We start from the raw sequence: 27,378 nt of genomic DNA, 5'->3' as shown, positions 1-27,378 counted from the left end.
GGGACATTATGTTTGGTACTGAAGGTACAGAGATGAATAAGATGTTCACCATCTAATAAAGACGACAAAAAAAAAAAAAAAGACGACAGACATGTAAACAAGTGACTATAAATCATTCATTCGTTCCACAAACACATCTAAGCACCAACTATTTATACCATGAATAACAAAAACATAGTCTTTGCCCTTCCAGCGCTTGCAGGCAATGTGAGACATGTTCAAATAGAAGGTGCTATAGTCTCTGCCTCCATGGGGAAAGAATACCACGGAAAGCTTTGTAACAGTAAGCTAAACAACAATAGTAACAATAGCAACTAACCTTTACTGAGGGTGTAAAATGTTCCAGGCAATTACATAAATCTCAACCCTCACATCAATCCTCAGAGGTAGATTCACAGAGGACAGAACATTGGAACTGAACCTTGAAAGCTGAGTAGCAGTTTGCAAAATGGACACAAAAGTGGTGAGGGGAGTATTCCAGACACAGTGAACTAGAGTAAAAATGCTTAAAAATCATCAGAAATTGACAAACTTATCTGCATGTAGGCTGCTGGTGGGAGGCGAACAACAGTCCCAGCCCGAAAAGTGGGAGCAGGGGGCCATGGACACAGACAGGAGCCACATGCCCTATGGAGACTGAAGGAATGTTGGCACAAAATGCCATGTTTAGTAATATCACTGAGAATATTAATAAGAATTAAAATGGTTAACATTCTTCCAGAGCAGCCAGACATAGGCTAAATATTTCTACTCCTTATCACATTTTAGCTTTATTACAATCAAATGAAGCAACTTGACTGGCTGGGGTTCTACTCCTTGTGAGTAACAGCTGTGGTTCAAGCCTGGGGAACTCTGATTCAAAAGCCCGTGCTCTCTCCGCATCTGGCTCTACAACACGTGGCCATCACCCCCCACCCCACCCCACCCCACCCCTACAAGGGAAGCAGAGGAGTCCGGGAAGACAGGGAGGGCAGGGAGGGGTGGATTCCTGCTCCAGCCCAGGAGACAATGAGAAAGTGAAAGTGTTCATCGCTCAGTCCTGTCTGACTGACTGAGACCCCATGGACTGTGGCCCACCAGGCTCCACTGTCCATGGGATTCTCCAGGCAAGAATACAGGAGTGGGTTGCCATTTCCTTCTCCAGGGACTCTTCCTCACCCAAGTATTGAACCCCAGTCTCCCACATTGCAGGCAGATTCTTTACTGTCTGAGCTACCAGGGCAGCCCAGAAGAACATGATACAGCCTTTAATCAAAGAAGTGAGGTTTGTAGGCTGGAGAAGAGATTTGAGAAATATGTACACAGAGGTGGCCCTGGAGACTTCTTAAGATCAGGCAGTGAAAAGGAGGGAAGAGATGTGGAAAATAGCCAGTTGTCTGAGAGATGGTGATTCTTTAACCAAGTGGAAGGATGGAAATATGCACGAAGAGGTGGGAGCAGAATGGGAGGGGGGAAGTGAAGATGCTCAGGTCAACGTCTCCCAGGCTAGAGATAAAAGGACCTGCTGGGCAACTAAATATCTGAGGCAAATCCACCGTGACGGTACCGATTCGGCCAAAAACATGTTGAAGGAATGAGAGAGGAGGTGTATTTGAATAAGGAAAATGTAAAGAATAAAAAGATGAACAGAAACCTAGAAAACCTTAACTGCTCAGGAAAGAATTCATTTTCCCATCTGTAAAAATAACATACATACACAGAGATTCCTGACATATCTACCTCCTTTAGAAATCTGAGAAGGGGCTTTCTTACAAGTAAAGGTGACTGCCCTTGGTGTTATCTCTGGAAAAACTTATTCCCTTCCTCATGTGAGGTATTGGATTACTTCTAGGGGATATATTTCTGCTGAAGAAAATAAGCTAGGTGAATGGTGTGTTTAAAATTTTGAAGAAAAAAAAAATAATACTAACAGCTTCTCAGCATTATTACCAAAAATCCGCTAGCCATTCTGAGCCCAAATCGCGGATGTCAGTAATTCCACTTCAGGAATAAGCTCTCTGCCTCGAAGCACCAGCGCTCCGAGGAAATACCATTCTCAGGCTTTATTTACATTCTCTCTTCACCCTTCACCCTAAACAATATCACAGTGGGGCTTACCTGCCTTAGGAATCTGTACCAAAGGCGATTTCTCCTGTTTCTCTCATTAAAAAAAAAAAAAAAAAAAGGAAAAGTTCCCACTGTTAACATGTAGCAAGTGAAAAAAAAAAAAAAAAAACAGCCCTCCTGGTCCGCCCTCCCTGACTGTTGCTACCTTGCAGTTTCTGACACATAGATAGAGGGAGGGCCGCCGGAGTGAACCGGGAGGCGGTGGGCGCAAGTCCCTCGCCGGGGAAGCAGGCGCCCCCGGGGCGGGCGGCTCTGCCCACGGGTACCGCGCGATGCGGTCCGCGCGGCTCTGAGCGGCCCGGGGACCGTGTCTCCGCGCGCCCGGCCCCGCGAGCGCCGCGGGAGGGAGGGAGCACCCAGCCGGGCGGGGGCAGAGGGAGCCGCCGCGGACCTGGCAACGCTGGCACTGGCTCGACTCTCCCAGACAGTTTTGAAGTCAGCAAAACAGAAATCGAATTACTATGATGCTGGCAGTGGCCGCTTGGGGAGAAGGGGCTCTCTCTGCCGGCTTGATCACCAGGAGAGATGCAGCGAGTCACAGATGAGCCAAGCGTGTCTCCCGGGCGGACCCTGAGGACCCGTGTAAGTTGCCCTGCTCACCGGCTTGCTGTATTTTACGGTTGTGTCATTTTCTTTCTGACTTGAAAGGCTGCTTGGCCGCCATGGAATTGTTTCGATGAGAATTCCCAGTGTGGAAAGTTGTCTGCTGAGCCTTAAGACTTTTTTTTTTTCTTTTCTTTGATTAACTAAGCTACAGAATACAAGCTGAAATTCCTGACCGGCAGCCGGGGCAATGCAGCCCAAGACTGACAACTCTAACCCAAAGTACCACTATATTTACTACGGAATTAACCCTGGATGTGTTTTTAATAGCCTGCCATACTGTAGGCTGCCTGCAGCCCCACTGTTTGGGATCGAATGCTATTTTAATGCTGCTGTGGCTAAACTAGTATGATCAGTGTAACCAACGGAGTGAGACAGAGCTAAATGACAGTCCTGGTAGTTAACAAAACTTTTCCTTTTTTTTTTTTTTTTTGGCCAGGATCACATTTTTCTCCCTGACTCCTCAAAACTCAGCAACCTCTCTCTTAAAAGTCCATGCTGCTTTTTTGATCTTGCTTTGGAGAGAAAAAAAGAAAAGAAGCTAGACAGAGGACTCTACTGAAATTGTGAAGGAAAGCACTATAAAGAAGCCACCGCAGTTCTTTAGCTACTATTGTAATAATGGAAGAAGAAACGCTAACCGATGGAGCCCAGCACATACGCCAGCCTCGCGGTGACAGAGCTTGGGGACATAATGCTGAATGGTGACCAGAGCCTGTAACCGGTGAGGTTTTTCTTACACTTCATCTGCTACAAGTTCCGGCTTAGAAATGGATATTCTCTGTGAAGAAAACAATTCTTTGAGCTCAACTATGAACTCCTTAATGCAATTACATGCTGACACAAGGCTCTACAATACTGACTTTAACTCCGGAGAAGGTAACACTTCGGATGCATTTAACTGGACCGTGGACTCAGAAAATCGAACCAATCTTTCCTGTGAGGGCTGTCTCTCACCACCCTGCTTCTCCTTACTTCATCTCCAGGAAAAGAACTGGTCTGCTCTGTTGACAGCGGTAGTGATTATACTAACCATTGCCGGAAACATACTCGTCATCATGGCAGTGTCCCTAGAGAAAAAGCTGCAGAATGCCACCAACTATTTCCTGATGTCACTCGCCATAGCTGATATGCTGCTGGGTTTCCTGGTCATGCCCGTGTCCATGTTAACCATCCTCTATGGTGAGTGGCATTAGCTTCCTAGCTGTACCCACACGGGTAACAAAATGCGTGCATGTCATTAGCAGTTGAGTCCGGGCTCAGGGGACCAACTAAGCATAAGGCTTTGTTTATGGAGGAGGGGCTACCACGTTACACTACTTAAATTTTAAAATGAGATCACATTTTAAAAGATCAGACAACCTGTACTCTGTGATCATTGGAGAGTTTTGTGCTTTGAAACATATACAGTTTACATAGGGAGATAAAGTGTTGTGCTTAAAAGCACCTACATTTTATGTAGAATTATAAAGGTCCCAAGACAGTCCTAAAGCAATAGCATCTGTCATATCTGAATCCACTTGGTTTTCAAGCCTTTATATTCCCAACTAAATATCCCAGCCTTCAAGACAGGCCAGTTTGATCTTGGTCCCACTGTTTTCAGCACTTTTAATGGAGTGGTAAAACCTTCCCAGTTCCCTTGGAACATTTACAGAGAGAACATTAGTGGTGCACTGGGTTTAATGTTAAAATATGCAGCGTCTCCATTAGAATAAATGACTTACACTAGTTTTAATTGTTCCCTGCCTGAAGAAGCATTAATTTGGAGGTGTGCCTTTGAATTCTACCCCTCAGCTCTTTAAAAATGCATGTGCATAAACTCCTCCCGAATTGTTTGGAGGAGGGTGGGAAACACATGGGAAGAGATTCATCTTGCTTTCTTCTCAGTGGAGTTTGAAAGAGTCAAACCTCTCAGCAAGTCAGCAAACACTGGGACGGCTTCAGCGGGAAGCAGAATGTGATATTCTTTCCAAATTATGAGTAATACAGCCAGATTTCTCCCTTCAAAAGTGGAAGAGGAGGGGAGACTATTGAGATTGCCGACACAGCACGCCAGCCTGTCACCCAGAGCTAGAAACAGGTTATGGGCATTTTCAGAAGGGATTTTTCTGGCTATGTCTTAAGAGCTAAAATATGTGTATCAATCCATCCCCAAGGAGTATGGAGGAGGAAGGAGGTGAGCAAGGGAGCGTGGGCGTCGGGTTTGCACAGGGTCCACAGCGCTCCTTGGAAGGCCAGCCCCCGCTTGACGACTCAAAATGTCACACAAGGATGATCTGATTAAATTCGCTTGTCATTTCCCAGACATCCGGGAGAGGTTCCCGCTTCCTAAAACCCTGCCACGTGGAAGGCAAACTCCAGGAGTGGGAGATGACTCCCAGAGGGCCCATCCGGGAACCCAAGCCCGGGTGGGAGGCGGAGACGAGGGGTACCCTAGAGCGGCAAGTGGGGCTGGCAGCCGGCAGCCAGGTTAGTAAGTCGAGTCCAGCCGGGCGCCGCCGGCTCGGGGGTGCAAGGGCGCCCCCTGGTGGCCGCGGCTCTGTGCGCAGTTGATTCCCGTCGAGAGACGCGCCTCTCCCTTGGCTGGTCCCCAGGACTCCGCAGAAATGCCCCCTCCTTATCCTCACCACGGAAACCTAGACTACTCCGCCGCTGCCTCCTTGCAGAGACAACTCCTCCCATGGTCAGCATCAGTTCCGACCAGGCAGAGGGTGGCTTCCTCCCAAGCACTGGGCTCTCCTTGGAGCTCGAGCTCTCTGCATGAAGCATGAAAGGCACCAAGTCAGACTTGCCTCCTGCACTTTTACTTTTCTAAACATCAGTGGTGGCATCTTGGTAGAGATGGTCTGTGAACAGAGAGTTTGTTCAGCTTTGTGGGTCCAGAGCATGGGGAAAGATGGTCTTCATAATTTTCCTTCTTAACATGTGCGCAGATCCAACACCATGGCTTAGATTGTCATCAAAACTAATTAAGGTTCATATAACCGTTTGATCTCCCTCTAAAACAAACAGATACAGGAGACTGTGTGTTCCTCAGGCATACCGTATCTTTTTAATATAGCAGGTGACTTCCTGCCCTGCATCTCACAGTGGATCCTAGGGGTAGCTTTAAGTCAATTTAAAGTTGAGGTCCAACCTCCGCCCACCCTCCCGGGTATCAGGACCCCCAAAAAAGCTGTTCAGCTGATTCTAATGTGCACCCCCGGGGTGAGAACCACTGCCCCAGGCTGTGGTTGCCCAAGTGTGGTTCCTGGACGGGTAGCATCAGCTGGGAAATTGTTAGAAATGCAATTCTTCCTGCCCCACTGCAGATGCATAGAATTAGAACACCTGGAGGCGGGCTCCAGTGGCTCATTTTAAGAAACCACCTCAGAGATTCTGAGGCTCCTTCAAGTTTAAGCATCACTTCCCTGAAACAGCTCTGAGAATACTATGCTTTTCTTCACCGTTGTCTTCATCCTCCTGCCCTGCCTCACGTCCCCCCCAGTTTGAGTTTAATCCCCAAAGCATTGTTAGGGAAGCTTCATTTTCATGAAGGCATATACCAGTCTGTGGAGAAGGGCATGGCAACCCACTCCAGTGTTCTTGCCTGGAGAATCCCCTGGAGAGAGGGGCCTGGCGGGCTATAGTCCACAGGGTCTCACAGAGCCGGACATGACTGAAGAAACTTAGTATGCACGCATGCCCAGTCTGGATTTTTAATCATTTTCTTCATCCACACCAATAGCAGTTTTGGCAGACTACTAAATGCCATCACTGTGCAAGACTCAACAATTGTAACAATGGCTAAGAGAGGGTCTAACCTCAGAGAACCTACAGTCTGAAAGAAAGTAAGTCAATAAATAAGTAGCTAATAGGATTCTTTGACCAGGCTGCCCTGTCCATGGTATTCCCCAGGGTTCTTTGATAGAGGAACCCAAAGTACATCATAACTCCCGACCTAAGTCATTAAAAACAAAAAGGAAAGTAGATATTGTTAGGTAGAGGAGACAGAAGGAGAGAAACCCTGAAGAGACACAGCCTGAGTTTACAACACACCAGCATGATTCCAGCCATGAGTTTTCAAATCATGCGTTCAACCAGTGCAGTCTTGCTCTGCTTAAGTACAGTTGACATCAGGCTGCTTTGAAGGACTGAAAATATCTCGTGTTGCCTTTTGCTGTTAACCGTGCCTTTTCCCAGGATGAAAACTATTCAAGCAGAGTAAATTTCATATGCCAGAGAAGTTCAAGGTCACTCACGAATGATAACCTTCTGCATCCCAGGGTACCGGTGGCCTCTGCCCAGCAAGCTCTGTGCTGTTTGGATTTACCTGGATGTGCTCTTCTCCACGGCCTCCATCATGCATCTTTGTGCCATATCCCTGGACCGCTATGTTGCCATTCAGAACCCCATCCATCACAGCCGGTTCAACTCCAGAACCAAGGCATTTCTGAAAATAATTGCTGTTTGGACTATATCAGTGGGTAAGTGGAACAGTATTTCATACTCTCATTTCAAATGACAGCTCATGCCTTCTAAGTAGACTTCTGTTGTGGTTTTTTGTTTTTGCGCTGAACCCTGACATTCTCAATCAATTGTTCTATTTGCTGCAAGATATGTCATAGCATAGTGATTCTCAGCTTTGCTTTAGAAAAGAAAAATCTGTTAATGTCACTGGCTGACAATATAAATTTGTATTGTTTTGCACAAGTAAGAATATACATATACACTGACAGACTCAAAACTGAGAATAACTGTGCTATGTGTGTGTTCAGCACCAAGTCGTGTCCAACTCTTTTGCAACCCCATGGACTGTAGTCTGCCAGGCTCTTCTGTCCATGGGATTTCCCAGACAAGAATAATGGAGTGAGTTGCTACTTTCTTCTCCAAGGAGATCTTCCCAACCCAGGTACTGAACCTACATCTCCTGCATCGCAGGTGGATTCTTTACCACTGAGTCACCAAGGAAGCAACTGTGCTACAGCCATCTTCAAAAACTTTTCCCATCTTACACTTTCAAATTCACAAAATTCAAGTGTCTGAATTTCTAAATCTTGAGTTTCCCAGAGACCTCAATGTTTATAATCACTGGACTTGTGGTCACCGTAAGAAAACAGAGCCCAGTACTGGAGAATGCACAGTTTCTGGGGGTAGAAAAAGGTACCAGGTACCATAACTCAGAGGGAGAGGTGAGGGTGACAGATGGTGGCCGGACTTAGTCAAAGAGAACCCAGCACCTCTGTAACCCTCCCTCATCCTGTTATGATACAACATGCCAGAAGATTTCAACCCTCTTCACTTAGGTTGATTACAGACCTTCACCTGTTTCCAGCATTGATTTTCTGCCAGACATGAAAGCCCAGGTAGTGGAAGCCCAGGTAGTGGAAGCCAGAGACAGCTCCCAGGCAGCGAAGTGCCTTGCACCTGTCCCCTCAGCTGGCTTGGTTCCTAACCAAAAACTCCCTGGGGTTTTAACGTTTTAAAGTTGCCACGTGGAAACCACAATCTCACCAGGGCCATGTGGCTGCCAGTGTCTACTCACATGAGAAACTATGGGGTTTGTTGGCAGGCTTGACATCAAGGACTTGTGTGAGTCCACTCATGGTTTTGTAATGATAAAACATGCAAAGGAATTATTGTTGAGTCACTCAGTCATGTCCAACTCTTTGCGGTCCCATTCCTATAGCCTGCCAGGCTCAAGACATTTCCCAGGCAAGAATACTGGAGTGGCTGTCATTTCCTTCTCCAGGCGATCATCCCAACCCAGGGATCAAAGCCGAGTCTCCTGTGTCTCCTACATTGGCAGGCAGATTCTTTACCACAGGGACAGCAAGTGCAATAATAGGATAGCTTGTGTTTTTCAGGTCCAATGGTTTGCCTTGCTGTTAAATACATCATCTGCAGAGTAGGTAACCCGTTCTATGGATGAGACAATAGGTTCAAAAAGTAAAATGGCCAAAGCTAGCGAATAGCAAAGATTGTGCTCGATTATGATGGGAACTTATTTAATTGACTTAAGGGATCACCCCTGGTGGCTCAAACAGTAAAGAATCTGCCTGCGGTGAAGGAGACTCAGGAGACCCGGGTTCAATCCCTGGGTTCGATCCCTGGGCTGGGCAGATCCTCAGGAGGAGGGTATGGCAACCAATTTCAGTGTTCTTGCCTGGGAAATCCCATGGATGGAGGAGCCTGGCGGACTACAGTCCATGGAGTCACAGCAAGTCGGACATGACTGAGCGACTAACATGATAGGAACACTAACAAACTACACTGGTGTGACTTCAGCATTTTTAGAAGTCCCAGCTATTTTGCATTTTAAATGTCACAATACAGTCTGAAGCAGAGTGGGAGGTCTTATTTTGTGTTTATTTGAAGGACTGAGGAAACAGGGCAGAGAAAGGTGTGTGGCTTAGTGGGTCGCCTCTCCAGCTAGTGTCAGGGCTAGGACTCTAAGCTTCCAGCACCAAACCCTGCCATCACTGCTGAACTTGATAAATTCTTTCCTGAGAAGACAGATGTTGCTCCCAAAATATGCTTGCAGTTTCTGGGCCTGTGCAATCTTGAACTCATCCTACTAGGATCAGGAGAATGAAGGATTGGTGGTGCTCAATCTCAGCTGCATGTAAAAGCCCTGGGGAGCTACTGATTTCACTGGTCCGTGGCAGGGCCAGATGACTCCAAGGTACAGCCAGGATTGAGGCCTGAGACAGACAGCTGCAGAGGGAGCTGCAATTAGCCAAACAGGGGAAAGAATTTAGTGAAATATTGTAAAGGCCTGGGCTAAATATTGCATGGTATTTTGCACCGCTACTAAAGAAACTGGACATTTGTATTCATGTTCTGCACAATTAGCATGTACATTAGTAATTATAATGGCTTTCAAACTGTCATTAACTAATGTTTCAAGGTACAGTATCTACTTATAGCAAGGTTCATCTTTGAAAGTTGCTCAGTCGTGTCCAACTCTTTGTGACCCCATGGACTATACAGTTCATGGAATTCTCCAGGCCAGTAGCCTTTCCCTTCCCTAGGGGACTTCCCAACGCAGGGACCGAACCCAGGTCCCCTGCATTACAGGCAGATTCTTTACCAGCTGAGCCACAAGGGAAGCCCAGATGGTGGATATAAATGTATATTTCACCGAATCTCCTTGATAATTTCAATTATTGGGGGAAAATTGTTGTTAGCTTTATTAAGGGGTAAAAGCAATGCAATTTAACCTAACAACTTACTTGGGATTTAAAAAAGAAAAAAAAAAAAAAAGAGGGGCAAGAATAACAAATGAAACAAGCCAAGTTATTTTCAAATTGACTCTAGCTCTATGCTTGGACACTGTTCCAATGGTGAGAGACATGCTGGGAACATCACCCAGTCTTTTACCCTCAGCCACACTGCCTCCCCTGACCACGTCTCAGCCAAGCTTAATAGCCTGTGTGTGTGTGAGTGTACTCCGTCACTCAGTCGTGTCCAACTCTTTGCGACCTTCGGGCTTATAGCCCATCAGGCTCCTCTGCTATGGGGTTTCCCAGGCAAGAATACTGAAGCAGGTTGCCATTTCCTACTCCAGGGGATCTTCCTGAACCAGGGATCAAACCCACGTCTCTTGCATCTCCTGCATTGGCAGGTGGATTCTTTACCAGTGCCACCCAGGAAGCCCTAGTAGGAAGGGCTATTTCTGCACAGCGACCAGAGACACAGTAGTGTTCGAAGCACCTTTCAGGAGATAAACTGCAGAGAAATAAGTTGCACAGGATGACATAACTCATAACTGGGAGTCACCCCAGGGCAATTCTGTTTGAAAGCCAACACTCTTACTACTGCCCCAAACACAATCTGCTTCCTGCTCCTTCCAGCCATCGCCCCAGGAGTCAGGGGCTGGAATGGGTTTTGAAGGAGACAGTCAGGAGCCGTCATTCATCCATTTGGCCAGACTTTTATTGCACAGCTACTATGTCCTTGGATGCACATTTTGTGGTCCCTGACCATGTGGTCAGAGAAGTCAGATAAGAAAATACAAGAAACCCTGAGGTTACCTAGGCTCTGTACCAGAAATCTGTAAGAGGTATGGCTGAGGAGTTGGTAAAGGTTTTAAAAAAAAAAGTCAGTCCTAGTGAAGGTGTACACTTCAATTGTGTCTGACTTTGCAACCCCATGGACTGTAGCCCACCAAGCTCCACTGTGCATGGAATTTTAATGTAGCATAAATATTCTCCTGAATTATTTTTTTAATGTTTCCATTTCTATTGATTTTTGTTGTTGCACATTTAAATCCTTAGGCTGGAAATTTTGTGCATGGTCTAACGTGCTTTCTTCTGCCAAGTATTAAAGTCTTTTCAGCATCTACCGATATCAGTTTTTCCCCTTCAATTTATTGATGTATTTAGTTTTCTTTCAGATTTGAATATCAAACTGCTCTTGCTTGCCTGGAATATATTCATAAATGAAGTTGGATTTGTATGATTTGATTAGTTGGTTTGTTATTCTTATAAGATTCCTTTTGGTGGCTTTATTAAATTTGGGAGATTTCTTTTTTTTCCTTAAGATCTTGAAATATTTAAGTAGGAATGTGCCTTAAAGGTTATATAGAATTTAATTCTAAATCTTTCTCATCCTGGTGGCTGTTAAAATGGTATCTTTAACTATATCACAAACCTCTTTAAATATTTTATCTACATTTTCTACCTTGTTTTGGGTTATTAGCTGCATGCAAAATTTGTCTTTTGTATTGATTCATTATCATTAAATGCAATGCTTCTTGTTTTAAAGTCTACTTCATCTGAAATTAGTATAACTATGCCAGCTTTTATTCTAGGGTCTTACTTTCTAGATATATTCTATTCTATCCTGTTACTGCCAAACTCCTTTTTGACTTCATATAAATATTAAGTACATTGCTTGTAAGAAGCATATAAAGTTTTGCTTTTATTCAGTCTGTCTTTTAATTGGACTATTTATTTGTATTTAATGTAACCCACATATATTTGGATTTAAATTTACCACCTTGATTTTCTTTTTATTTCCCATTTTTCCTATGTTCCAGATGCTTTCCATTTTTGCCTCCTTTTGCACTAATTAAGAATTATTAATTCATTATTACCCTTTATAGAACTGTTATCTCAGTCTTCTAAATCCTTTTAGTGATTATAACATTCATTTTTCCCTTAAAAGAGGCTAATACAATTACTTTATCACTTCCTAAATGATTCAAAAACCTTAGCATATTTAAGTCAGTTTACCCTATCATTTGTATTGTTTTTCCTATTTTCTATTTATCTTTTTAAAACCTGTAAGTCATCATAAATATTCTGTTCACTTAGAATTTGTTTTTCACATATTGACCCTTTCTGTTGCTATTTATTGCTTCTGTCACTTCTGTGATTCTACCTGGGTTTATAGTCCTAATTCCTGAAGAATTTCTTTCAGAATATCACATAGGTTTATTTCAGCTTTATTGTTTTTATAACAAACATTTTTATTTCACCTTCATTTGAAGCATATTTTTGTTCAAGTATAGAATTCAAATTTGGGAGTTATATTTTTTCAGCAAGTAATGGATGATGTTCTAAAGTTCTAGTTTATATTGTTTCTTAGTAAGAACTTTTGCTGTCGGACTTGTTTATAATCTACCACCTCTTACCACCCTTTGCAGCTATAGGATTTTTTTATCTTTGTATTTTAACAATTTGACTATGATGTCCCTCAGTGTGAGTTAGTTTTGCTCTTATCCTATGTGGTGTTTATACTGATTCTTAAATTTGTAGCTCAATGCCTTTCGTCAGTTTGGGTGACATCTTGGTCAAATTATCTTTTCAAATATTGCTTCTGGTCCATTCTCTCTCCTGTCCTCCACTAACTTCTCAGATTCCAATTTCTCATGATAGAACTTTTACTCATGTTTATGACTCTTAAGGGGCTTTCCCGGTGGCTCAGTAGTAAAGAGTCCTGCAATACAGGAGACGCAAGGCACATGGCTTAGATCTGAGTTGGGAAGATCCCCTGGAGGAGGAAATGGCAACCCACTCCAGTATTCTTACCTGGAAAATTCCCTGGGCAGAAGAGCCTGGCGGGCTACAGTCCATGGGGCCGCAAGGAGCTGGACACAGCTGAGCTCACACACACACATGACTCTTAAACGCTTGTCTGCATTTTTCACTTTTCAATTCTCACTCTAGTCTGGATCATTTTACTGACTTTTCTTCTCCTGGGTTGTTAATCCCCTCACCAGCTATTTCTAATTGACTGTTAAGCCTATGTTTATATTCTTAATTTGGTACTAGCATGTTTAGTTTTTAGAATTCCCACTTGGTTCTTTTTTGTAGATTCTAGTATGTCGGTGGTGCCAGTGCTTTAAAAAAAAAAAACAAACCTGCCTGCCAATGCAGGAGACTCGAGAGATGTGGGTTCAATCCCTGGGTCGGGAAGATCCCCGGAGAAGGAAATGGCAATCCACTCCAATATTCTTGCCTGGAGAATCCCATGGACAGAGGAGCCTGGTGGGCTACAGTCCATGGGGTCACAAAGAGGGGGACATGACAGCACACCCACACACACGCAAGTACTCTGGAATAACTCCGTGTTTTCTTAAATATTCATCACAGGTATCTGAGTTACCTGGGAATTTCTATTTTCTAGAGTCTTTTTCTATTAGGTTCTGTCAGCTGCTAAGCCTGGTAATTTTATTAAATATCGACACTGGAAAAAAAAAAATATGTGGATACTGTGTTGATGTTGTCATTCTTCAGAGAGGGGTCCATTACCTTTAGCAGTTAGGTCTCCTAAATCCAGCCAGGTTTAGGATGAGTTTTTGTGAGCACTGGTCTATTTTCATTTTACCCTGATACTAGGATATATTCCTTCATGACCTCAGATGAACAGGACTTCAGTCTCCATTTTCAAGAGCTCTCAACTCTAGTTTTTGTCTCCTTGGCACCATGAGGCTGCTGCTAACCCTTCTGTTTTTTATTGGAGTATTATTGATTTACAATATTGTGTTACTTTCTGCAGTACAGCAAAGTGAAATGGCTGTACATACATCCACTCTTTGAGATTCTTTCCCCATATCGGCCATTACAGAGAATGAGCAGAGTTCCCTGTGCTATACAATAGGTCCTCATTGGTTACCTGTTTTATATCGAGTAGTGTGTATATGTCTTTACCTCTCAATCTGTCTTTCCAACAAGTTGGAAAATGCCTTAAAGGGAAAGAATGCTCATACCATCATGTTCCTTTTTCCCTCTTCCTTTCACTCCAGATCATAACCCCTGAAATCCTGACTACTTTGACAGCCCCAACTCCCAATTTTTGACCTCCCAACCCCTCCCAAGACAAGGATTGAGGCCTTGAATTTTGCTTTATTTGACACTAGTATACCGTACCTCCTCCTCCTTGTTTGAATCTTTCCAATGTATCTTTTCCCACTCCTTCATTTTTAATATCTTTGTTCTTTTGTTTAACATACTTATTTTCACAGATAACTTACAGATGGACTTTTTAAAATAAAAACTGATTCTCTGCCTTTTGATAATGAAATTCAGTCTGCCTACATTTACTGACAAAATTGGTTTTATTCCTCCCATTTTACACTCATCATGTACCTTTCTTTGTAATAGTTAATTTTCTTCCTCAGTTCATATGTTTGCTGACTTGCACAATGTTTTGTTTCTTTCACCCCATCCCAGTTAGTTTGAATTTCTTCTTGGCTTTTCCATTCCTTTTTTGATTATAAAAGCTGAGTCGGGTCCAACTCTTTGCAGCCCCATGGACAGTAGCCCACCAGGCTCCTCTGCCTGCGGAATTTTCCAGGCAAGAATGCTGGAGTGGGTTGCCATTTCCTCTTCCAGGGGATCTTCCCAACCCAGGGATCGAATCTGCATTTCTTGCATCTGCCTCCTGCATTGGCAGGCAGATTCTTTACCACTAGTACCACCTGTAGTCTTATTTCAAACAATCATTATACTGACATTTCTATTACTATTAATATATGTAAAATAAACAGTAACGCCACTAATTTTTTAATTTCCTCATATGCCCTGAGTCCCAATCATAGATTTTTCCGTTATTTTATTTACTTATTTAAATTGAAGGCTAATTACTTTACAATATTGTAGTGGTTTTTGCCATACATTGACAGGAAGCTAATGGCACAATAGATCCTTTTTAAGCAAGTCAAAAAATGCATAAACCATAAAGATCGATATAGGCATAGCTTAATACATGAGAAATAGTACATTTTATATGGCTAAAATCAATATCAACAAAGTCAAAAGCAAACTTTCAATGTCTAGCTAACAGACCAAAGAGCACCCACATTTTGGAAAAAAAAATGAAAAGCAATTCAACAGGGAAAAAATAAACTGTATGAACAGGCAATTCACAGAAACCTAAGTTAAAATGGACAAAACGCATGAAAAACACTCAGCCTTTTCAAGAGTCATGGAAATATAGTTTAAAACAATAATGCAATATCACTTTTTACCCATTTGATTGGCAAAATTAAAATGAGTGAAAACACCCACTGCAGTTTTGGATATGGTGCCCTGTGTATCCATATTCAGTTTGTGTGAATATGAGTTGTTTGTTCTTGAACAATCTAGCAAAAGTTATTAAAATCTGGCCTACCAGCCTCACTTGAGAGGATCTGTTCTACAGAAAAACAAAAGTACATGTAAGAATCTATGACAATTTGAGGGAATAGCAGAAAAGCTAGGTCATGGTTGAATATATTATTTTAAATTATGGAATATTCTGCAGCTCTTAAAAATCTTGAGTTGGGGTTATTGGAGATTCAACTGGAGGAATGTCTGTGAAGTTAAGTGCAGAAAGCAGGTGGCATGCATGGTCTGGACCCATTCTGGTAAGATAATAATACATGGAGATGTTTACACATCATTAATAGCACTGAGAATCTATTAAAAGACTTCGCGCTTGCCAAGAAGGTAAAATTAGGAAGAATGGCAGAATTGTTATATTTTCCCTCACATATTTCTGTATGATTTTTCACACAAATATGATGATAAAGTATTTTAGATCAGGGGTCCCCAACCTCCAGGATCTAATGCCTGATGTTCTGAGGTGGAGCCGATGTAATAATAATAGAAATAAAGTGCACAGTAAATGTGATGTGCTTGAATTATCCCCAAACCATCCCTCCCCCAAGTTCGTGGAAAAACTGTCTTTCACAAAACTGATCCCTGGTGCCAAAAGGGTTGGGGACCACTGATCTATGGGTCCACGAATGAAGCAGTTACACCTGCATCATAGGAGAGAGGGCTCTGTGAGAGGTGGTGGTGGTCTTTAGTTGCTAAGTCGTGTCCAACTCTTTGCAACTCCATGGACGGGTATCCTGCCAGGCTCTTCTGTCCACAGGATTTCCTAGGCAAGAATGCCAGAGTGGGTTGCCATTCCTTTCCTTTCTTCCTTTCCCAGACAAGAACACTGGAATAGGTTGCCATTTCCTATGCTGACCCTCAAAGTTTGCAAGGATCTAACAGATGGCAAGCTTGGTAACCACATCAGAGCTGACTCCGGTTTTCTTGCTCTAGGTATCTCTGAGATTGGCTGCTTCTCCCCCGCTCCTTACAGTGACCAACTTGGTCAGTTTACTTTTGCCAAGGCCTCTATCTAACTCTGAGGAACAATGAACGTAATTACAAATTGATTGCATTTTCTATTTGTGAGTTTCTCTGAGTAAAGAAGTGATGACAGTCAAGATTGAAGCATTAGATTAAGAATGATCCTGAGCTTCTCTGAATTTCATTTTGCCTTTATAAACCCAATTCCCTTGATCAGAGGGAACCGTGACTTCAACTACAATATATAAAATGAGCAAACCTCTTCCTCATGATGATTGCCTTGCTAATGCTGCATGAGAGAAGAAAATAGATGTTTATTCACTGACTGTCTTTAGCAGGTCAAAGTCTGTATCGGATAGAAAACGTGAAAATGATTATTTTCACGTTGTCATATCCTGACAACCAAGCAAAGACACCAACTTATTTTCTTGTACTTATTTCATTTTAGAATTGTATTTGCAGCTCATGAGTAATTTTGAAGTATCATGAGTGTAAATAAGATTTTTTTTTCTCCCTCAAGGCTAAGCATGACCTTGTATTTTATGCACTATTACTTTCATAATAGAAGAGACAAGCTGTGTCAATTTATTCAGTCCTTCACCTTCACAAACTGGGACACCACACATAGAATCCTAGACTAAATGTTTGGGTCACTGGATCCAACCTCATGCCTTCAGGCAGGCCAAAACTTTGATCTGTTGACCAGTCTGTTCATTCACTTACATTCCTAGACAACGTAGATGAATGAATCAGCTTTGAGGGACAATGAAAATGCTACATCTCACTACAGTTTTAATTTGTATTTATCTGATTATATAGTATTTGAGCATCTTTTTATGTTTTGAGCAAATTTATATTAAGTTTGCTGTGGTTGGTTGCCTGTAGTTTTGGCTGTAGAACTTGGTGGTTATGAGCAAAAAGTGTGGAGCCAACTATCTTATTGTGTCTCCTATAAGCCATGTAACCTTGGGCAAGCTACTCAGCCTCTCTGCACCTTCAGTTTCTTATGAGCAAATCACAATAACAGTACCTACATTGTGAGGTTGCTTTAATAATTGAATAAATACAGCATTTGTCTCATGTTAAATGCTTCCAACATCCTTTGAACTCCTTTCTGTAAGGTTCTTGGACTTTTCCTAACATAAGAGAATAAGCTATTTGTCCATGTTTTCACATTTATCTATATATTCCCAATAGGTTGTCACTTGCCATTACTTACGGTGGTTTTTTCCCTCACATACTTATATATATGATTTATTTATAGATGTTCTTTCTCCTTTATGGCTTCTGAATTTCAAATTATTACTAAAATTGCTTTTCCCACTACAAAGTTATAAGAGGAATTATTCCATATTTTCTTCCATTATTTTTATGGCTTTTTTTAAATACATTTAAGTCTTTGATCCATTTGGAATTTAACCTGTGGCTTAATTTTATTATTTCTACACTGCTTTTTATACCAGCTACTTATTATACCACTTATTTGCCCATTGATTTGATATGCCACCTTTATCATATACTCAGTTCTTATATATGTATATTTGGGTTTATTTCTGAACTTTATGTTCTATTGACCAGTCTGTTCATTCACTTACAGCATTAATTGTTGAGATGAAACATGGACTTTATTATCTCTTAAAACTAATATTCCCTCATTGCTCTTTTTCAGATTTTTCCTGACTAAAATTTTCCCTTGCTTTTTTGAGTCTGAGTTTTTATTAGAAATCAACTTCTATCTAGTCCCAGAAAAGAAAATTTTATTAGAGCTGCATACAATTTTGTAAATCAATTTTCTAGACCTTTTTGCTGGCATATCTGTATACTTCTGGTCTTATTTAGTGTGTGTTTGTAAACAGCCTCAAATTCCATTTGGAATTAGGTGAAAGTACACACAGGTAACTACCAAAAATTTTAGCACTTAGGTTTTAAAAAATTACATGCATATTTAGGTCCAAGAGGAATGATAGTGAAATGTGTACGTCGAGTTTTCCTATCACACCGTATCTTCTGGGGGTGGGGAAAGGCTTGGAAAAATACAAAATAAATCAGCAGAATAAAATAGGCTCAAAACCAGATGGTGTTCTGTTGCCCTTCTTAGTGGGGTACACCCCTAGCTCTACTGTCAGAAACAGATGTACCTGGGGACCCCACTTGGGGTTCTCTCCTCTGAGACGTTACAGGTTTATGCCCAAGCCCCTTGCTGCCAGGAGTCAGCCTAGGAACTGGCTCTCTCCCCCATTGCGTAGAGATCACATTGTAGGTGAGCATCGACCAAGACACTAGGCTGGCCAAGAAGTTCATTCGAGATTTTCCATATGATGTTAACCCGAATGAACTTTTGGCCAACCCAGTACAAAAGGAAACTGTTAAAGAATTCGTCTAACTCACCTTTCCTTCAGTTTTCTCTATCTTCTGATTTCTCTCCTGGGTGCAGTAAGATCACCTCCCCTCTTTTCACCCCCGCTGCAATGCATTAACACATCAGAGATCCACAGGGAAGCTCTGAGTGCTGCCCCAGCCTGCAGGGGAGTAGGTCAGCGTCCAGGAGCAGCGATGCTCACAGCCCAGAGGGGCTGCCGTCCTTCCTTAGGGCACTACAGCACCAGAGAGCTGCCAAGGAGCCCGCCACACTGTCTCTGCCCTGAAACAAAGCCTCTGCAGGGCCACCACACTGTCCACCTCCTTGTCTTGACCCCCGAGTGAAGCACTCTTTTCCCTTTCCAGACACAGGTGTGAGAATTCAATGACATCTCCCCCAGCAGACAGCCTCATCTCGTACTTCTCATATACTTCCTCCAAATCGATCCTTCCCTTTGGGGTCAACAGGTAGGAATCTTCACTAAGTCAGGAACAATGGCAGATCACCCGATCAATTTATTGGAATGTCGCATCACAAAAAGACTGGGCTCTTAGAAGACATGTCCTTGGTTGTCCTTCAGCACACTGCCCTCCATGGATAAGAGGAGGCTTAATGGCCCCAGTAGTTTAGAGCCTGCCAGAGGGACAGCCGACTTCTATATGCATGGCAGATTCTGGCCATAGCCATGGGACTATGTACTGAATAAAACAGCATTCGGTAGCATGCATTCTCCACAGCCACTGGAAACTGGTGGGGAAAATTAAGAAATGATCTGATGAAAAAGAAACACTTTTAGCCTTTATGGACTGGAGCTTCATCGTAGACTGAGTTTCTTGGCTTTTTGCTCATCATTCTTCTAAGGTGGAAGAGTTACAGGAGGAGAGCACAGAATTGGGACTTTTATAGCTTCTGGCCACTTACAGCAGAGAACTAGTATCCATAGATTGCCCCCTCCTGCCCTTGGGCTGCATCAGGAATTTGCAAGCTATGGAGGCCTCTGCTTCCTCCAAATCTATCATTTCCTTTTGGGCCAGCAGGTAGGAAAGCTTTACTAAGTCAGGAAGGGTAACAGATCATCTGATCAATTTGTTATCACTTTCACCCTTTGTGCCCTGGTACTTCTTCCTTCAGTGACCTGACAAAACCCCAGCCCTGGACTCCCAACCTTTACTGTTGCTGGAAAATTACACTCTGTGAATCGAGCACCACCCACCCGCAGTCTCCATGCTTGCCTGGACTCTCATTGTTTTTAGTCCTTTGGTTTATCTTTAGTGGATGTATTCAAATCTTTTTCCTATTCAAGTCTTATAAACCCTGGGTACCATGCTCTGAGCAGACGATCTTATTCCCTTTCAACCCAAGAAGGGGCCATCAAGCGCAATTCCTCTTCTACTCCCACTTTCTAATTCACTTTCAGTTTCCAAATGGGCATCCTCAGAATAGCCAAGTTCTTCCACACTTTGTCTCTACGTCCTATCCCTCCCACCAGAACCTCTGACTTCTCCCCATCTCCCTCTCTCTGAATCAATTTCCTCTAAAGGTTCTGCTCACTTGCTCCATTTTGTCACCTCTCATTCACACCCCCACGCAACATCCGGCTTTAACCTTTCTCCTTTGTACTGTTCTTCAAGGTCACCTAATTCTCAATCCAGTCCAAAAGTCTGTTTCTATTTTAATATCATACTCAAGTAACACATGAATGCATCCTCAATGTGAGAAAGTCAAACAGCTCTGACTATAGAATGAAGTTGTCCTTCACCCCTCCCTGCCTCTCCAGACCAGCTCCCACAGGCACTGTGCTGACCTTGAACCTCACGGTGATTGCTCGGGGCAGGGCATAAGCAGGAGAGGGAGTACCACCTGGCCAAACCCCCCAAGTCCCCTCCCACTGGTATATCCTCCAACTCCGCTTGCATTTCCGGCTATACCCTCCAGACCCTGTTGACCTCTGCTGCAGTTGGCCCTTTCTTCAGCTGCTGCTTCTCTCTAAACCTAGCCCCACCCGCTGTCTGTCTTCCAGAGATGCCTCCATCATTTGTGAAATACTAAGATGATATTTTCGTGGGTCATTATAGTTTATTCTGATCAATGTGCTTTATCTTTTTTTAATCATTAAATGGAATTTTAGGAGGGAATATAGACACATGGACATGTGAGCTTGGATAATACTTTGATCCAAGTTTTATTTATTTATATATAGATAGACCATTCTTTATCTACAACCCTTTCATGCATTTAACTCTGCATTGACATCTCTTCAAAACTGTCTCCTACTTCAGAATCTTCCCCTCCCTCTCTGATCTGTTGCTTGTATAGTCTCCTTTTTCTCTTATTCCTTATATGGAAGTGTTCTCTATAGATCTATTCTCCACCTTCTCACTTTTTTTTATTCTCCTTGCTTTGCTGGGTCCCTTCCTTTTCCATAGATTCACCTATTAGCAGAATACTGAGGGACTAACAAATCTATATTCTAGCCCAAAGTGCTCCCCAGAACTTCAGACCCCGGCATCCAACTATGTGATGAGGGCTTCAAGCCAGAAAATCCCACGGGGGCCTCAGTCTTGCCAGATCAAAAGCTGTGCTCACTGCCTGCCATTCCTCCTCCTGAAACCTCTAGTTCAGAATATGGCATTAACATCTACTCAATTACTAGATACCTAAAATTGCTCCACATCTAAGCAGTTGGCTCCCCCCTTGGCTTTGACTTGCTAGTCGTTTCATACCTCAGCTTCTCCTTTCATTCAGCCCTGCCCCCTGTCCTGTGATACCGCACACATCTCCCTGTTCACAGGGTTTTGAGTTTGTCTGTTTTGTGTGGTTTTGGGGGAGGCTGTCACTCTCCACCTTGTCACCAAAGTCACCCTGTGAAATAAAGGTTTGACCAAATCACTCTCCTGTTGGAAACCCTTTGGCTTGCTTGCTCCCGAAGGAATGGCTTTGCTGACTGTAGATTACAGATCCTTACATAAGAGACACAAAGGCCCGAAAGTCTGGTCCCTCCCACACCTCTATTCTACCTCCTAACATACTTGGCCTCACATTTTATTCTCCATCCACAATAAATTGCCCATAATTCCCCTGTCATCTCACCTTCTTCAAACACCTTCTCTCCTCCTCACTCAGCTAATTTCTGCTTCTCTGTTGGTCCCGCCTCCTCTGGGAAGCCTTTTTCATTTCTCCCTTCTCTCCAAGGATTAGGTATTTGCTCTGCTTTGATTCTTCCACAGCCTTTATATGTAGTATCTTTTCACAAAGTTTAATCGCCTGTTTATTCCCCTGCTAGATGATGAGTTACCAAAGAAGAGATGAAAATATATATATTTAATCTTCAGCCCAAGTTACATAATAGATAATGCCTTTCCAGACTTGCATGCAAAAATTAATTTATAGAGTCAGACTGAGGGTACCTTTAAGAAATTTAGTGTATGCTTGATTTCAAAAACCTATTTTCAACCTATTTTTAGATTGCTTCCCCCATACTTTATGAAAGCCTAACATTAATATCCAAATAAACTGCTACTTTTATTTTTCTACTTAATACCTACCATGCGGTGGTTATTATAAAGGCCTAATTAATAGAGTCTGTAAGAAAGTTGCTGAATCTTTTCCCCCACCAGTTGATGAACTTTGGTTTGAGATTTTGTGGCCTGTTTGGAAAGTGTGGGACAATTCTCCTCCTTCGAATCCAGGTTCTCTCTTGCCAGAATCAACATAGCACCTCAGTGTAGTTTTTCATTGGCTGCTTTTTTAAAATAGTAACAAGAAGGTAAGTAATATATCTCTTGGAGGCCTCGAGGATCTCTCAGGCAGAATCTCATCACTGCAGCTGAACATCACTGGGGTCTCCACATTCTGCAGTCCAAACATCACCTTTGCAAGTTCCTATTTTCTCTTTCTTTACCCCAGAATTAGGCCACTCTGGGGAAGCTGACTAACATGAGTCCAATTCAAATAAACTGACTTCTTTGATACATCAGTAATATATTCCCATCTTCCTGGACCCATTCACCTGCTTGGGATTCTCCTTCCTGGCTGGGTAAGCCTCTCAGATGGCCATACAAAATAGCCATGTGAAGTCAGGGAGGGTCCACAGTGAGCCAGAGGCAGGATAAGCGAGGAAGGGACATAGTGAGGCCTGAACAAACCTACAAGCACCTAGCGAAGGGTCTGATGCATACAATTTCAAGCTTTTTTGTTTGTTTGTTGTGAATCAAAATATAAGCATACGAAGGGTTTTTAGTCTAATGGAGCAAGAACTGTAACAGAAAACAGAACTGCTATTATAATAAAAATGCAGAGAACTCAGCAGCATTTGAGGATGAGAGAATGTTGTATAAAAATAGAAATTTGAGTTGAGCTTTGAAGAAGGGAGGAAAGTTGGGAAAGTGGAGAATGAGACAGAACTCTCCAGAAAGAGAAAGACATGATATCTCTTGACAAACAAAAGGGCTGAGATCTATGAGTGCAGACAGCCTTTAAAGGATGGTTTTATAATGAACACTGATGAATTACCCTTTTCCACTCTAGGGATTGTTGTTATTCTTTAGTCTCTAAGCCATGTCCGACTCTTTTGTGACCCCGGGGACTGTAGCTTGCCAGGCGCCTCTGTCCATGGAATTCTCCAGGCAAGAATACTGGAATGGGTTGCCCTTTCCTTCTCCAGGGACCTTCCAGATCCGGGGATCAAACCCATGTCTCCTGCATTGGCAGGCGGATTCTTTACCACTGACCGCTAGAGAAGCCCCCCACCTCCAGGGTTGTCAGTCTTTAAACAAGCCAGACCAGTCATCTTGAATCAGAGCAGCTTTCCCCTGGGCAGCACTGAAAGAAGGCTGAAGGTTTCTTAGCTCTCAGCCTCTTTCAGTATTTCATCTCAGTCATCCAAATAGTTCATTATACATTAATGTTGAGCTCTAAGATTAGCACTTGCTGGCCTTAGTCATGTTACAGGTGCTGGCTAAGAGAGGTACCTTGGACTCTCAGATAGACAGGGAGATATGTTTTTATCGGAAACATTTTCAAGCCTTTCTTCTAGAGAGTTGCTTATGGGAAGACTTCTGCAGATGAAGAGTTTCATCATTTTATTATAATCCTTCTTGGTTTTCATTCTAGAAGGTGGCACTTTCTAATATTCCCCTGCATTTCACTCTCTTGCTTAATGAAGGGGAATGGCCTTTGTTTTGGCCACAGAATCAGGAAGCATGAAGAATGCTGGCACTTTAAAATGTCTCCCTAAACTTAGTTTCTAGTCTATCCTCATATTTCTCATTTTTTTAATGAAGGCTGATTTCAAGAGTTAGGACTGCTTGCTACAGTGGGGTATAGAGGTGGATACAAACTTCTTGCTCAATTTCTATTAGAGTGTGCCCATAAGAACCTTTATGATAAGTTATTGTCTTAGTTTTTTAAAACATTTTCCAAAACAAATTACTTTCTCTCCTACATCTCCCTATTTTCTATGGAATGGCTTCTTTCTCATATTCCTATTCCTTTTTAACTCCCAGATGGACCGTTGTAAAGGTTTGATGGGAGACTGTGTTTACAGGCTCTCCTCGAATGGTTAAAACATGACCAAGTTAATGCCCACTGTGTGTTATATTCAAAGAAACTATCTTGTTTCTACATTTGATGTAGAAGCTTTGACAACCACCCAGTTGATAGAGAAACCAAAATCTGTCTATTCAGTGGTGTTCTTTTTTTTTTCTCTAATACAGCAATTAGCCTACCTGTTGGGTAAGGGCTGTTGCTCATTAAATTTTTGCTTCATTCCTTGAAAGCTATTCAAGCCTGTCTGGAGGAAATCTGATCTCCATTTACGGTCTCTGTTTGGCACACTGCTTATTTTGTCTAGGCACTGGCTTCTGAGCCCCTGGTAGATGCCCATGGTGTACCACAAACATGTAGACACAACGCAGGTACTTAAAGAGAAAGGAGAGATGTTTGTTATGTTTCCCAGCTACCAACTCTCCAACACCTTCTTATACAGGACTCTGCCAGTGTTCCGTTGTGGCTCCATGCTTTTCAGGCATCATTGTTCTTAGATGCAAATTGAGCCATCAAGCTTTGGATGGTTGGTATGCAAAAACCCCAACCCTGCCCATCTATCAGTGTGTATAACAGATGTTCTTCCCAGGTACTTAAAGGCGAGGTTGTATTCCTGTTGGTTTTGTCTCGAAAAGCCATCTATCTGACCCATAGAAAATGGGGGGGAAAAAAGTCTTTGGATTAAACCTCATATAGGAGCTCGTTTATACTTGTTGATTGAATAAATGAATGAATGAGCAAAGAAAGGAGAGAAAGAGGAGAAAGGAGAGGATAGGAAAAGAGAGAGGAAGAGAAACAGGGTTGCCTAGAAGCCTTTGTAGTTTTCCTGATTGCAAGTCATCTTTAACATGTTCACCCAAGCCTGTTTTGCATACGGGGCCTCACCTGGCAAAGGATGACACATGAAAATTTACAAGAACATCTCCATAGCAGCTTCTCTAGTATTTTCGCTGATTTAATGTCCGTTTCCATAGAAACAGATTTGCCAAGGCTAGCCATAGAAGCTAAGAATGAAACACACATACCAAGAGAATTTCATGTTCTAATTTCAAGCAAAAGCTGAAAGTCACACTTTTGTCTTTTCTATAACTTGGTGCTTTAAACTCAGGAGAGAGCCTTATTAATTTAAGAAACAGCTTCATTACATTAATGATGTTTTCATTTTTGACTGCTTATGTATCTCATAAAAGTGAAAGCCATTATAGGAGCAGTGTTCCTAGGGGATGTCCTCCGGGGAGTGGAGAACTTTGGATTCCAGATATGGCATTCAGAATGAACACCCCACCAACCACCCTTTTTTCAATGAATATTCTTAACCAGAACTTGCTCATCTGCCTGTTTTCTTCACATTTGGCTAAACCATTCATAAGAGTGTTAGAGAAAAACTGAAGTGAAAGACTCAAAGATGGAGACTAAACAGTGAAATGGTTCTCTAAGCATCCATTATAACCATGTTATGTTTCTGAAACAAGATGAAAGACACAAAAATAGTGACCCATAACACAAAAATAATGAGCCATTTCATCCTTGGATGAGAACACATTTCTGTGAAGGATGGCTTTTCCATACGGAAACAATGGAATTGAGTTAGAGTCATAGGACAGTGCATATTCTCAGGGTCACTCCCAGATAATCTGATTTAGTAGATAGTAAGAAGCAGCGCAAGGATTGGTGTACACTAAGAGGCACCTTAGTGCCTCATTCCTTGGAAGATAAGCTATGACCAACCTAGACAGTATATTAAAAAGCAGAGACCTTACTTTGCCAACAAAAGTCTGTCTAATCAAGGCTATGGTTTTTCCAGTAGTCATGTATGGTGAGAGTTGGACTACAAAGAAAGCTGAGCGCCGAAGAATTGATGCTTTTGAACTGTGGTGTTGGAGAGTCCCTCGGACTGCAAGGGGATCCAACCAGTCCATCCTAAAGGAGATGAGTCCTGGGTGTTCATTGGAAGGACTGATGCTGAAGCTGAAACTCCAGTACTTATGGCCACCTCATGTGAAGAGTTGACTCATTGGAAAAGACCCTGATGCTGGGAAAGATTGAAGGCAGGATGAAAAGGGGACAACAGAGGATGAGATAGTTGGATGGCATCACCAACTCAATGGGCATGAGTTTTGAGTAAACTCCAGGAGTTGATGATGAACAGTGAGGCCTGGTGTGCTGCAGTCCATGGGGTCACAAAGAGTCGGACATGACTGAGCGACTGAGCTGAAGAGGGACCCCCTGAACTACCAGTTTAGAACTGGGATAGATTTTTTAATGTATATTCTCATGGAGTGCCTGACATATGCACTTTAAGATTTCAGACACATACATTTTATGTACATTTGTTTCCAAGGAACCAATGGTACAATAGTGGGACACAGAGCCGTTGACCCATGCAGTAGGTCATGCTGGGTTTTGACCTTGCATACACATGGTCCTTGCTGTCTTTGATTCACTCATCATTAGCATAGGAGGCACTTGATACATGCTGGCAAAGCTGACCATTAACGAGCCCATTCTGATTTCTTCAAGCCAGGTGTGCTGGCCTTGGTTCTTCATAATCTCTTACATTATCTTGGATTTAAAAGTCTAAATTTAAGAGTAGTTTTCATTCCAAGTTGGTCAAAGTCACAGGAACTGTCTCACACCTCAAAGAGCACCATGATACTTTAAAGCAATCATTTTACATCATGAACTTTACCAGAATTGAAGAGGAAACAATTGAAGATACAACTGAAATACTTTCCCTGGAGTTCTTTTGAAATCATAAGACTTATGTGGGATCTGTCTAGAATTAAATTACATTTTGATAAGCCTTTCCGGCTCTATAATTCCATTTTCTACTGTTAGATCTCAATACCTAAAATTGTCAGCAAGCCACTGAACAAAGAGGCTTTTGTTCTGGTTCCAAGGGATTCTACGCAACCTTCAGAATTACGCTCAGAACAAGTTGGGTGTCAAGATACAGAGAAAGACACTGAAACCTCTGATTGGCCTCACCAAGACAGGTGGTGTTATCTGCAACTCTTGTCCATTTGCCTACCTGGAGAGTCTATTAACACTCTATTTTGAAGTAGAGTTGGATTTTGGTGAATAATCTAAATTACAGACTACATCAACAGAGTAATGCTAAAATGTCTATTTTCGGAATGATTTGCTTGTTTTTCTTTTTCCATAATGGTTGAATGCAGGGTAGACAATGGATTATTTAGCAACCCAGTAAGC

At 42.5% G+C, this 27,378-nt stretch overlaps 1 protein-coding gene across 1 annotated transcript in view; it reads left to right on the top strand.

Moving 5' to 3' along the window:
* The first annotated feature begins 2,464 nt into the window (after positions 1-2,464).
* Positions 2,465-27,378, top strand: part of HTR2A (5-hydroxytryptamine receptor 2A) — a 62,891-nt gene continuing 37,977 nt past the window's right edge. The window contains exons 1-3 of the mRNA XM_061133210.1: positions 2,465-2,688; positions 3,149-3,891; positions 6,975-7,175. Of these exons, the coding sequence (XP_060989193.1) occupies positions 3,480-3,891; positions 6,975-7,175 (613 nt within the window). The 5' untranslated portion in view covers positions 2,465-2,688; positions 3,149-3,479. The remainder of the gene's footprint in view (positions 2,689-3,148; positions 3,892-6,974; positions 7,176-27,378) is intronic.

Source organism: Dama dama, chromosome 30, assembly GCF_033118175.1.
Source record: "Dama dama isolate Ldn47 chromosome 30, ASM3311817v1, whole genome shotgun sequence".
Lineage (NCBI taxonomy): Eukaryota > Metazoa > Chordata > Mammalia > Artiodactyla > Cervidae > Dama > Dama dama.
The sequence above is the reverse complement of the archived record's forward strand: the minus strand, read 5'-3'. Positions and strand labels throughout refer to the sequence as shown.